The sequence below is a fragment of the Mustela lutreola genome, chromosome 15, assembly GCF_030435805.1.
Source record: "Mustela lutreola isolate mMusLut2 chromosome 15, mMusLut2.pri, whole genome shotgun sequence".
Lineage (NCBI taxonomy): Eukaryota > Metazoa > Chordata > Mammalia > Carnivora > Mustelidae > Mustela > Mustela lutreola.
The window spans coordinates 18,159,602-18,172,906 of NC_081304.1; the positions used below are offsets into that span (position 1 = coordinate 18,159,602).

Genomic DNA, 13,305 nt, shown 5'->3' on the forward strand with positions numbered 1-13,305 from the left:
GACCCACCACTGCAGGTGGATTGGCTCGCCGCCCCACGCGCCAGGTCGTGGGTTCTCCTTCGGAGCATGCGCAGTGGGCCCGCGGCGCGACCCGTCAGGCACTGCGGTAGGCGCCCTGGAGGCTGGCAGGACCCTGACCCCAAGATGGCGGCGCCCAGCGAAGTGGCTGCGGCTGCCTCCGGAGAAGGCGATGGCGTGAGTACCGCCTTTGGGTCCTGGCTGGATGGACGGTTGGAGGCGCTGGGAGTGGACCGAGCCGTTTACGGCGCCTACATCCTGGGTGTCCTGCAGGAAGAGGAGGAAGAAGAGAGGCTGGACGCTCTGCAGGGTATCCTTTCTGCTTTCTTGGTGAGAAGCCCGGCCACGTTCCTTTAGCTTTCTGGCGGCCCCTGTCAGTACTTCGTACCCCCTTTCCCGTACCTGGTGTCCCAGACAATTAGTGGTATCACCTGGGAGAGGAATATTTTGAGCTCTTGGCCGCGGGAGAAGGGGATTACTCACCAACCAGGGTTTGGGGATGTCAGGAGGTTGCAGGTGCATAGAGAAGAATGGTTTTCCCTTATTCCTTGGGGACATGGCTGTCTCGGATGCTTGTGTGTGAGCTGGCTGAGTGTTCTTCCGAAGGCGCTGAAATGTCTAAATGAGAGTTTTATCATAAACGCCTAGCGACCAATTTCATTCCCATCCATTGACAGTGTTCAGAGAGGGGAATAAAGTGCTCTGGGATGTCTGTGCTCTTTAGGAGGCAGTGCCCAGGGCTGTCCCATGACAAAAAAAGCCTGCAGGAAGTACCCTCTCGGTTCCAATTTTGGAGGTAAGAGTCCAAAAAAGGTAAGTTGGCAGTAAAACTCTAGGTATAGGTCTAGGCCTAGGCGGGAACTGAAGCAAATACTGTGCTTGATCTTTTATAGTATTTAGAAATGCAGTAATCGCGGTTTTTGCTGGGGGAAGTGGCATATAAAGTCAGAATTTTAAAGAAGAGAGATAAACTTGGTACCCAGCTGCTTAGAAGGAGATTCAAGAATTCAGAAATGTGTCTTTTAATCTATGTTTAGGTGGTAAATTACCAGGCTGTCCACTTTTCCAACCTGATCATTCTGCTGCCTTCATCTGTGGTTACACTTACTTGGTGGAAACACCGTTCAATGATTGGGCAGATGGTTGAAATATAATACTGGTGCAGCTGTCCCAGGTCCTTCTGGCCATGTCCCCCTTTTAGTCCCAAAGCCTGCTCTGGTGAGATTGACCTATAAACGGGAAAGCTTTAACAAAGCTTGTGATGCAGCTCATGTGTTCAGTGAGATAGAATGCTATGGAGTAAACTCTTTTGCTGGATGCTGACATTGCAGATTGGTGGGGCAGGGGGAAAGAAGGAGGGTGAGACAAGCAATTTAAGTTAGTTTTTATTTCCAGCTTGGAAATTTCTAAAGACTCCATGAAAAAGAAGTTGAAATAAGTTGGGTACCCACTGGTACTAGCTCCTTGACTTGTTCTTTTCCTGTGTCATTATTTAGGACTGCATGTCTGCTGATAAAGGCAGGCATGAATTTGCTTAGACTATTAAGTTTCTTGGTAGAAAAGAGAAAAGTTATCTAGAACCAGATTTGGCTCTTTATATCTGCTTCTTGTTTACATGAACTATAGTAGACAGACTTCTTTCCCTCCCGCTCTGCCCATTCACACACTATGCTTAATTTTTCTCTTGGTTTTCCCACCCCTTCTGTATAGGAAATGGCTTTGGGAAGAATTGGCCAGGAATTATATGATGAGGCAGGGTTCATGACACAACTGAGAAACAACTTTACAGATCAGGAAGGCCAATGAATGTGGTATATATCAAACACGTTATTCATAATGCTACTTACTTTCTTTCGGTCAGTATGAAAGCTGCTGTTTTACCAAATCCCTTTCCAGAAAAAAACAAAAGGCATAGCCAGATCGATCACCAGATGGGGCTAGGATTCAATATTAGGAATTAAGAAATTGTCAACAACAATTTGAGTGAAGATTCAAGAACAGTGTATCTTGTCAGGAGCAAATAACAGTTAATTGGTTTTTTTTTTTTTAAGATTTTATTTATTCATTTGACAGAGAGAGATCACAAGTAGGCAGAGAGGCAGGCAGAGAGAGAGAGGAGGAAGCAGGCTCCCTTCTGAGCAGAGAGCCCGATGCGGGACTTGATCCCAGGACCCTGAGATCATGACCTGAGCCAAAGGCAGTGGCTTAACCCACCGAGCCACCCAGGCGCCCGCAAATAACAGTTAATCAAAGCTTTTTATTATCCTTTTTTTACTCCTTCCAGTAGCATTTTTGTTGACTGATTGATTGATTTGAGTTTTTATTGATAGGTTACTCTCTGCCAAGCACTGCCCTAAGTGCTTGGGATACCTCGGGGAACAAAACAGAAATCCCTGCCCTGATGGGGGGACATTCTAGCAGAGAAAAACTTAATCAGTAAATTATATAGTACTTTAGAAAAATGATAAGTGCTAGGAAAAAAGGAACATACTTTAAGAAGATCAGGAGTGGAATGAGGGGGTGAGTTTTCAATTTTAAGTAGGATTATTACATTAATTGGGATATTACATTTTATGGCTGCTATTTCTATACCAGCTTTCTAAATTGTCAGTGTGGTGAGAGCCAGGGCTGTTTCTGATTCATCTCTTATCACTCATCTTAGTGCCTTCAACATGGCAGGCACCATGTGGGTGAATAAATGAACAAATGGATGGATGAAGGCTTTTGGTCTAGGTGAAGCCTGGGAGAATAAACCACCTTGTCCTCCAAGAGCACCCTTTCTCTTTTGCTCCTCTCTCCCTTTCCCGTCCATTTCTTCTTCTTTTGCTTTTCTTGCTGGGGGGGTCTATGAACTAAAGAAACTGGGCTAGAGAAGTTCTGCATGTTTGTCATTTGTGCTTAAAGGACGCAGGGGAGAGAATGAAATCCTTTGTTGGGTACAAAATAAGGAAATCCAAAATACGGCTTCTCCTGGCTGGTCATTCTGTAGAGCATGCAATGCTTGATCTCAGGGTTAGTTGTGTGTTCGAGTCCCACATTGGGTATAGAGATTACTTTAAAAAAAAAAAAAAAAAGTATGTGTTCTACACCTTCCTACTGTCTTTGAGAGATGGTATCCTATAATGGTTGAGAACATGGGCTTGGAGGTAGACTGCTTGGGTTCAAATCCTGTTTAATCCATTTGTGTGTGTGTGTGTGTTTTACTTGTATGACCTTGGGCAAGTTACTTAACCTCTGTACCTTGGTTTTATCATCTATAAATTGAGAGTAGCAATAGCCCTTACAACTTGGGATTGTTTTAAGAATGAAAAGTTCTTAGGTAAAGTATTGAGAACAGTGCCTGGCACTTGAGCCAACAACTCATTTTGAGGATAGAGTATGAAGACGATAAGGTAGCTGTAATGAAGATGGAGGGAAATGCTCGGATTGATTGACATGCCTTTTCTTCGCCAAGCAGGGTAGGGGTTTTTCACACATTCTCATTCATCCTCACTAAAATCCTGACAAGATGTGAAGCTCAGAAAGTTAAGAAACTCGTTCATAGATCGGGGCTTGACTTCATCGGACACTGAAGCCAACATCCTTTTGTTCTACTGTGCTAAGGAGGAGGATTGGTAAACATGCAGAATATGTCTGCTTGTGTGAAATGGACAGAGGGATGGTTGGATAGGAGACAGCTCCTCATTTATCAGCTAAAGTGGTGGGGTCCCCAAGGTCGTGGATATGTTCCAGCATCAAAGTTGATAAACCCTGGAAAATGTACTGAGTTGAATCTATCAGCCAAGGAAGATTTCACAGAGGAGAGTTTTAACTCTGGCAACAGGTTTTTGCTCCAAAAGCATGAGGAAAACTGTTCTAAGTTACTGTGAATCCTTTCCTTTGGTGCTTGGCAGGACGGAGCGGGTGCTTTTGACCTAGCAGGTGTAGATTCTGAGACTCGCCGGATTACTTCTGAGCCTCTAAAAAGGCTCTCAAACCTTCCCCATGAACTCCTCATCACCAGAGGGAGAGCCGTGCCCTGTGCATGGGCTTTGTTCAGGCTGAGGGCTCTCAGGAAATTAATTGGTCTACCTTTTCAACTAGGAAGAAGATTCGCTTCTTAACATCTGCAAGGAGATTGTGGAACGATGGTCGGAAAGTCAGAATGTCGTCACCAAAGTGAAAAAAGAAGGTAGAGTTGGGAGTTTTTGCCCGTCTAACCGCCAGTACCTATTCCAGCAACCTTTCCTATACAGCTGTTAGCAAGAGGATTTTGAGTTTTCTCCATTTCCTACTCATTTTGCCCAAGATAATTTGAACTGGTAAACACCTGGCAGCTTCCATGAGCTTTTTAACTGAACGTTGGTTTCCTTTTCCCCTTCTCCAGTTACCCCCCTCATTGGAGCACAGTCCCCTTCATTCTGGCTTTCACTTTTCCTTCTTTTCATCCTCTTTCCACTACTCCTTGTAGGTTTTCATGGCAGGGCTTGCGGCCGACTGAATATTCCCTCCTCCTGTCTTTTCTGTACTTTCATTTCATAACAGTTGTGATTGATGTTTTGCTTAATTCAGCTAAATGTGTCACCCCTTAAAATGAAAGAGAAGTGGGTTAATACAGCCATTAGAATGACAGATTAACTGCAGAAAACTCAAATAGTAAAAGCCAGACTTAAAGCAATTCTAAACTATCTACACATTGGTTCTCAGTCTTGGCTGTCCATTAGTACCACTTTATACAGTTTAAAACACATCAGGGGTGCCTGAGTGGCTCAGTGGGTTAAAGCCTCTGCCTTCGGCTCAGGTCATGGTCCCAGGGTCCTGGAATCGAGCCCCACATCGGGCTCTCTGCTCCGCGGGGAGCCTGCTTCCTCCTCTCTCTCTCTGCCTGCCTCTCTGCCTACTTGTGATTTCTATCTGTCAAATAAATAAAATCTAAAAAAAAAAAAAAAAAGAAGAAGAATAAAACAAAACAAAACAAAAAAAACCACACACATCAGTGCCGGAGCCATACCATGGACCAGTTATAGAAACATCTTTGAGGGGTGGGGCCCACATATTGTTTGTTTGTTTTTTTAAAGATATTTATTTATTAGAGAGAGATGGAGAGAGAAAGCATGAGCAGAGGATGGGGCAGAGGGAGAAGCAGGCTCCCAGCTGAACAGGGAGCCTGAGAGGGGCCTGATTTCAGGACCCTGGGATCATGATCCAAGCCAAAGGCAGAGGCTTAACCGACTGAGCCATCGAGGCATTCGTTCGTTTGTTTGTTTTAAAGCTCACACGGATGATTCTAATGTCACTCCAGGCATAAAAACCACTACTGGGCACTGTTGCCTCCTTTCTTTGAGAATGGTTAACTTAGTAGTTGATTTTATTTTATTTTTATTTGTTTTTTTAAAGATTTTATTTATTTATTTGACAGAGATCGACAGAGTCGGTTAAGCATCTGCCTTCGGCTCAGGTCATGATCCCAGGGTCTTGGGATGGAGCCCCGCATTGGGCTCCCTGCTCAGTGGAGAACCTCCTTATCCCTCTCCCACTCCCCGTGCTTATGTTCCCTCTCTCGCTATCTCTCTCTCTCAAATAAATAAAATCCTAAAAAATAATAATAATAATTTATGAATTTCACCTGGCATAATCATCACTATGAAAAGGACCAGCATAAGTTGATTTTAGATTCCTTCTTAGGTTTCTGGGTTAAGAGGGGAGAAAGTTGCATGCTTGAAGCTGAATTTCCTATGATTCTAATGTAGAGCTTGTCAATTTTTTTTTTTTTTTTTTTTTTTTTTTTTGTCCCTTAAAGCATCAGAACTTCAATTTATAAAACAGGTAAAAGCAGGGCTGCTCTGATTGGAGATGGATACAAGACCTAAAGCCTAGCCTGCGTGGCCTTTCCTTGCCTTTCTCATTGGCCCCCAAGGCACCTCCTTTGAAGCCTAGGGCCCTGAAGAGTCAGCAGATGCCGCTGTCTTTCCTGCACACTATTTGGGTGGACTAGTGGTTCGGTGAGCTTGTTCTCTCTCACATACAACCCTGTTGTCCCTCCCTTCCCTCCCCCCTCCCAGATGAAGTACAGGCCATTGCCACCCTAATTGAGAAGCAGGCACAGATTGTGGTGAAGCCCAGGATGGTGTCCGAAGAGGAGAAGCAGAGAAAAGCCGCCCTTCTGGCCCAGTATGCTGATGTGACAGATGAGGAAGAATATCCTTTTCGGAATCTTGGGACCACTCTCTGAGGCTTGAGAGCGACGTGTTTGCTGGTTTACAGTGAGCTTTGAGAAGTTACTAATCTCCCCCTGTAGCGTAATTTTTCCCTCTAAAATGGCTCTGATCTGTGGCCCTTCATGGGTGTGAGGAGTGACGTTGGGAGAGTTGATAATAGACTTAACATTTTTCACCACATAATCCGTATGTTCCTGAAAACTGTGGTGTAAAAAAAAAAAAAAAAAGCCTTAATAATGGACCACTTGTATTTTCAGAAGCTTAAGATAGAGCTGTCATTCTTTATATTCGTCTAATACCTTTCTGTCCAGTACAGTATCCTTCATATAATCCATCTTTCTATGCTTTTCCCAGTTGAGAAGGAAACCATGACGGTTAGAGATGGCTGTGTGATCAGAGACATACATAGCTTTAGTGGCAAAACAGGGACTAGAATATGGATATTTTTGGATGAAGGATTCCCAAATTTGGAGCAGTTTTGTTTGAATTTTTTATTTTTTTATTTTTTAATATTCCAGTGACCACATAATTGAAAGTGAGACTGAATCCCCAGCCAACACAGAAGAAGTCTGGAATTTGGAGGCCTGTGCAAAAGGCACTTGCTACTGACCGGGACAGGCTTGGTTGCCTGTGAGTTTGAACTTGTTTAGGAGATGCTGAGCTTATGGCCTGATTGAATGGGGCGTGTGGAGCCTGATGTAGGGGACCTCATACCAGAAATGTTAGCTGTCTTATCACAAGTGTAGGAATTAGCTCCTAGGCTCTTTGGGGCCAGCTTGTCTTCTGGTTTCTCCTAACTTTTTTTCTTGCCAGGGTCAGCAGAGCTATGGTTCTAGTAGTTCTTTCTTGGGCTAGAAAAGAACATTTTAAGCACTGGTGGTTCTGGAGAACTTGTTAAACCTCAGATGGCTGGGCCCCGCTCCCCAGTGTCTGATTTAGTACGTCGAGGGTGGGGCCCAAGAAGGTGCTTTTCTAACAAGTTCCCAGGGAGTTCCAGGACCCATACTTTGAGAAACACTGTTTTAGAAGTCCTCTTGCCATCCCCTGGCATTGCCAGGTAATGTGGAAGCCCACACAGACCAGGCAGTTTCTTTTCATCTCCGGGAGATAAGGATCTCCCAGTAGCTCTGAACAGTCTTGAGATTCCTGAAGATGACCGGGCTGGGCTTACCCCTGCCGCTCTGACGGTGTTTTTCTTCAGCATGCTTTCCCTGCCCATCACTTCACCGACTGTCTTCTGATGCTGGGTTGGGATGTGCTAGCCTTTGCTTTCCATCCGACTTTCCTTAACGACGCTCACCGAAGCAGATGAGAAGGATGACTCATGTGCCTCTACAGTGAACATTGGTTCTGATAAATGTATCCTTCTCTTTGTCCGTCCCCAAGTGTTTCTCCACTGAGCACTCTTGAGGAACAGTTTTCATCTTGCTGTCTTTGAGGGGGGATCCTTTTACCAACAGGATCTTGTTTTGGGCCAGCATTTTAAGGATAACCATTAACAGTCAATTTAACGAGAACTTTTCCCAAAGAAATCGTGTTAACATCTACTGTGAAGGGAGGAAGGATTTCTTTTTTTTTAAAGATTTTATTTATTTGACAGAGATCACAGGTAGGCAGAGAGGGCAGGCAGAGAGAGAGAGAAGAGGAAGCAGGCTCCCTGCTGAGCAGAGAGCCCGATGTGGGACTCGATCCCAGGACCCTGGGATCATGACCTGAGCCGAAGGCAGCAGCTTAACCCACTGAGCCACCCAGGCGCCCCAGAGGAAGGATTTTTTTTTTTTTTTTAAAGATTTTATTTATTTATTTGACAGAGAGAAATTACAAGTAAGCAGAGAGGCAGGCAGAGAGAGGAGGAAGCAGGCTCCCTGCTGAGCAGAGAGCCCGATGCGGGACTCGATCCCAGGACCCTGAGATCATGACCTGAGCTGAAGGCAGCGGCTTAACCCACTGAGCCACCCAGGCGCCCTAGGATTTCTTAAGGGAGGATTTCTAAGGGAAAATAAGAATCTATACTCCCTGTGTATAGTGCTGGGTTTCCCAGAAGCAGAAGCAAGTTGAATAATACTGAAATTTTGACTTTGTCTTCAGAGAGTGTATAATTATTTGGAAAGAGAACACAAACAGTAAATACTTTTAAACTAAAATTATGGACAGATGGAAGTAAGTGCTGAGGAGAGAGAGTCCCTACCAATAGACACTTATGAGAAGATGCTTCATTTATTTATTTTTTTAAGAGTTTATTTATTTATTTATTTGAGAGTGAGGGAGAACACAAGCAGGGGAAAGGGGCAGAGGGGGAGGGAGAGAGAATCTCAAGTAGACTTCCCATTGAGTGCAGAGCCTGATGCAAGGGTTGCTCTCAGGGCCCTGAGATCATGACCTGAGCTAAAACCAAGAGTTAGACACTTAACTGGCTGAGCTACCCAGGTGCCCTGAGAAGCTTCTAAATGTAGAAATCCACCTTCTTAGGGGCTCAGTTGGTTAAGTGTCTGCCTTCAGCTCAGGTCGTGATCTCAGGGTCCTAGGATTGAGCCCTGCATTGGACTCTGTGCTCATCAAGGAGTCCTTTTCCCTCTCCCTTTGCCTCTCCCCCTGCTTTTGCAAGGTTGCACTCTCTCTCGCAAATAAATAAAAAAAATCTTTAAAAAAGAAAAAAATCCACCTTCTTAAAGATGAAAAGTATGGTGGGTTATCCAAGAAGGGGAGGTTATGTCAGTGGGACTTATTTTATTTTTATTTTATTTTAAGATTTTATTTATTTATTTGACAGAGAGAGATCACAAGTAGGCAGAGAGGCAGGCAGAGAGAGAGAGGAGGAAGCAGGCTCCCTGCTAAGCAGAGAGCCCGATGCGGGACTCGATCCCAGGACCCTGAGATCATGACCTGAGCCGAAGGCAGCGGCTTAACCCACTGAGCCACCCAGGCGCCCAGGGGGACTTATTTTAAAGCACCAAAGCAAAAAGAGTTGTTTTAAGAGTGGGAGGTTGTTTTTTTTAGTAATCTCTACACCTGTTGTGGGGCTAGAACCCGTGACCCCAAGATCAAGTCTATGCTCTTTTGACTGAGCCAGCCAGGCCCTCCCAGGCTGTGTTTTTAAAGTCCTAAATGGAGGGTAAAGTTTTTGGCTAGTTATTTTCTAACTGGTTAAACTTATTTCATATCTTCTATAAATTCAGAGTTTGTGGTTATTAGAACATGTTTTTTACTTAAGCTTCAGTGGTCTAGGAAAAAAAAGCAAATTGATAAAGTTTAGTAAGGTTACATACTTATTTAACTCTTTCCAAGCATTTTAATAGTGCCAAGCACATAAAATTTTTGCCAGTTACATTAATACTCTATTCACTAAAACTAGCCTAGATACTCCCAACAATATTCTGCCATGATCTAAGTACTTATTCTGGAATGAAACTTCATTTTCTTAAAATATTTTAATATTCAAATTTAGAGAAGTCTGAGATTTTTATTCTGAGGGTTAGTTTTAAACCTTTGTAATGATAGTTTCAGTGTATCCCATGAGACCAAAGATAAATTGCCATAAGGACTTTTTTTTAAAGACTAGGCATATGTGGAGAGAGAATAAAGACAGTAGACTGTGACGTGTACCCTAATCCCTTAACTCACCTGTAGCTCTGTTCCGAAACACCAATGTGGAAGATGTCCTCAATGCCCGAAAACTGGAGCGAGACTCACTTCGGGATGAGTCCCAAAGGAAGAAGGAACAGGACAAGCTGCAGAGGGAGAGGGACAAACTAGCCAAGCAGGAGCGCAAGGAGAAGGAAAAGAAAAGGACACAAAGAGGAGAGCGGAAGCGATAACCTTGGTCCACTCTATTCTTTCTCCTCATGAACTTGATCAAAGGGAGAAGCGATTGTGCACATGTGTATTAAGAGAAATGAGAGAACATTGCAGAGTGGTTTCCCAAGGCATTTCCCTTTTGTTTACACAGTCAAAAGGAAAATCACAAACACTTCTAATTACAAAATGTGCCATGTCTCTGTGGTGTGGGTAATCAGATTATTGTAGTTGATGTCTGTACCAAAGATCTGGAATGGGGGCAACTTTTATATTTTAATACTGAAATCCTGGCTCCTTTTGGCCACTTCAAAAGTCTTCCCTCACCTAGGATAAATAGCAGAAATATTCAGAAAGCTGACTGTTACAGTTTTCATCCTGAAGGAGCAGAATCATGACCACTCCTTTTCTGATATGAAATGTGGGAGCGTAAAGTACTTTGAGAATAGTACTTACCTCTTAATGTATTGTTTTATGGATGAAATAGAAAGCTTATGAAGAGCCCTACCTGGATCCAGATATTATGTTAACATGGCAACAAACTTTGAAAACAGAAGAGATGATGTGGTAGATGTTTAGATTTGAGATTTTAAGTTTCAGCCGATAGGAGGAAAGAAGTATCTTTTTATGTAGAGATAGTTACCTATTTTTCCTCATCCAGGCTGTGATTTTGAAGGATGTGTATTGGATGAAAGGATATCATTGTTAGCTAGATTCATTTTTTATAATCATGAGCCCTCTTGGGTGTTAGTAGAGATTTTAATCCTGATCTGCCGTAAAACATGAGTATAAGGATGTGTAATTACAGGCTGAAAGAAACTGCAGGAACCATGCGTCTAAGGAAGAAACACTGGAAATCTCTGCTAATACAAAGATGTTTGAGAGTGTACATTGTGGATGCTCAACAAATTTATTTAATGAGTGAGTGGAAAAACCTGGGAGAGTCACAAGTGAGCAGGAACTCTCCATTTGTACTTTTGTCACAAGCCACATTCAGTTGTAAATAAATCCTTTCTCTACTTCTGGCAGCGGACTGTCAAGAAGCCTGAAGGGAGCAATCTCCCTGACAAGACAGAAAATAGGTATTTTATACCTGAGGTTGGCAAACTACTGCAGCCAAGGAAATTTGGCTCCGTTTGTTTTTGTATGGTGCAAGTCAGCAATAGGTTTTGTAATTTTAAAGGGTTGTAAAAGAAGGAATATGTGACAGACCCCTCTTGTGGCCTGTAAAACTTAAAATATTTACTCTCTGGCCCTTAAGGGAAAATGTTTGCCAACCTGTTTTATACCATTAACTAAGAGGTTAACAAATTTTTACCTTTGTGTAGAGGGTAAAAAGCTTGGTTAAGGGAAAGATGTGTCACCTCTATACACTCCTATAATCGTGGCATTGCATTTTTAAAAAAGTAACCATCTTTTAAAAAAAATAAACTATTTAAATCACTGTTTTCTGATTTATTTTGATTCCTTCCAGCTATCCATGGAAATGAATTGTGCGAACACTTCAGAATGTGTTGAATTTTGCTTTAGATTTTTATGAGCCCAATATGACCTATTAAGTAAAACGTCTTCCTAGAATCAAATTCTCTGCCTCAGTTCTGTGAGGCTGGGTATTGGGAGATCAGAAAGATTACTTTGTAATTGGGACAAGTATTGGAAGTCGGTAAATTGGCTTTAAAGTCCTTGCAAGTACTTCTGGAGTCTTAGTCCTCTATGGCAGTAGCAATAATAGGCTGTGGCTACAGATAGCATATGAGAGAGCCTATTTTATTAACCCTTATTTTGGATTTTTGGTTTATTTTCACCTTGATTTTGGTCTCTGAAGCAGAGCCAGGTTATATCTATGGACCCCTGAAGGGTACTTGTTTTAGTCCAACAGTAGCCAGTTCTTCTGGGACTCTATACAGTTAGGTGTATACTTGAACTAATGTTTATTTTATTTTTTTTTGACAGAGACAGAGATCACAAGCAGGCAGAGAGGGGGAAGAAGTCCCTGCTGAGCAGAAAGCCCGATAGGGGTTTTAACCTGAGATCGTGCCCTAAGCCAAAGGCAGAGGCTTAACCCACTGAGCCACCCATGCACCCCGGAACTAATGTTTAAATGGGAAAAAAAGATCAGTTCATGAGGCTTTGAGTAAGGTTATTCACTTAATTCAGATGCTGCTAATCCTTTATGTTTATTTATTTTTTTTTTAAAAGATTTTATTTATTTATTTGACAGAGAGAAATCACAAGTAGATGGAGAGGCAGGCAGAGAGAGAGAGAGGGAAGCAGGCTCCCTGCTGAGCAGAGAGCCCGATGCGGGACTCAATCCCAGGACCCTGAGATCATGACCTGAGCTGAAGGCAGCGGCTTAACCCACTGAGCCACTCAGGCGCCCCTAATCCTTTATGTTTAAAATGTTCAATACTGCAAAGGGCAAATTTTAAACTCTATCTTCTGTAGTATGATTGACATTTTAGGCCAAAACAGGGATTTCAGGGGCACCTGGGTGGCTCAGTGGGTTAAAGCCTCTGCCTTCAGGGTTCTGGGATGGAGCCCTGAGCCCCACATCGGGCTCTCTGCTTCCCTCTCTCTCTCTGCCTACTTGTGATCTCTGTCAAATAAATAAATAAAATCTTTTTAAGAAAATAGGGATTTCAGTCATTAATTTCCAACCCTCCAAAACGTTATAGTAGCAGATTACTCAAGTGGTAAGGATGCCTGTATAATTCAGGATATATAAATTTTAACCACCTTTATATAAATCACTATGTCTATTAAAAAAATTAAGTATACCAAATTCTTTTGGATTAAAAATGAGAGCATCAGTTTTATTAGTTTCACCTCAAATTATGTGTGATGTTATTTTTGTTCTCATAGGTTGTAATTCAGAAGTCCAATACATATAAACCATCTGTTAAGAGAGTATGCCATAGAAGGAATAACCAACTAATGTATGAATTATTTACAGGGTGATATGATTAACAGAATTTCAAAGAATTTTTGTGTTTGGTTTTTGTTAATGGACTAGTGTTTTATTTCTAACCACTGTCATGTTAAAACTTTCCCAGAATTTTTGTTCTGGTTTGCCGGGATTAGTATAAAGGCAGAGCAAAAATTTCACCTTTGGGGTGCCTGGGTGGCTCAGTCGGGTAACCATCTGCCTTTGGCTTTTGGCTTAGTTCATGATCTCTAGGTCCCTGGCTCCCTGCTCTTTGGGGAGTCTGCTTTCTCCCTCTGCCTCTCTGCTTATGCTCTCTCTCACTCTCCCCCTCAAATAAATAAAATCTTAAAAAAAAAACAAAAACAAAAACCA

The 13,305-nt window shown here is 42.7% G+C and overlaps 1 protein-coding gene across 1 annotated transcript; it reads left to right on the top strand.

Moving 5' to 3' along the window:
• The first annotated feature begins 71 nt into the window (after positions 1 to 71).
• Positions 72 to 11,451, top strand: LOC131816036 (coiled-coil domain-containing protein 43). The gene is made up of 5 exons (XM_059148341.1): positions 72 to 348; positions 4,102 to 4,189; positions 6,060 to 6,195; positions 7,516 to 7,574; positions 9,843 to 11,451. Exons 1-5 carry the CDS (start codon positions 145 to 147, stop codon positions 10,028 to 10,030), a joined length of 675 nt encoding a protein of 224 aa, XP_059004324.1. The 5' UTR covers positions 72 to 144; the 3' UTR covers positions 10,031 to 11,451.
• Positions 11,452 to 13,305: the final 1,854 nt, after the last annotated feature.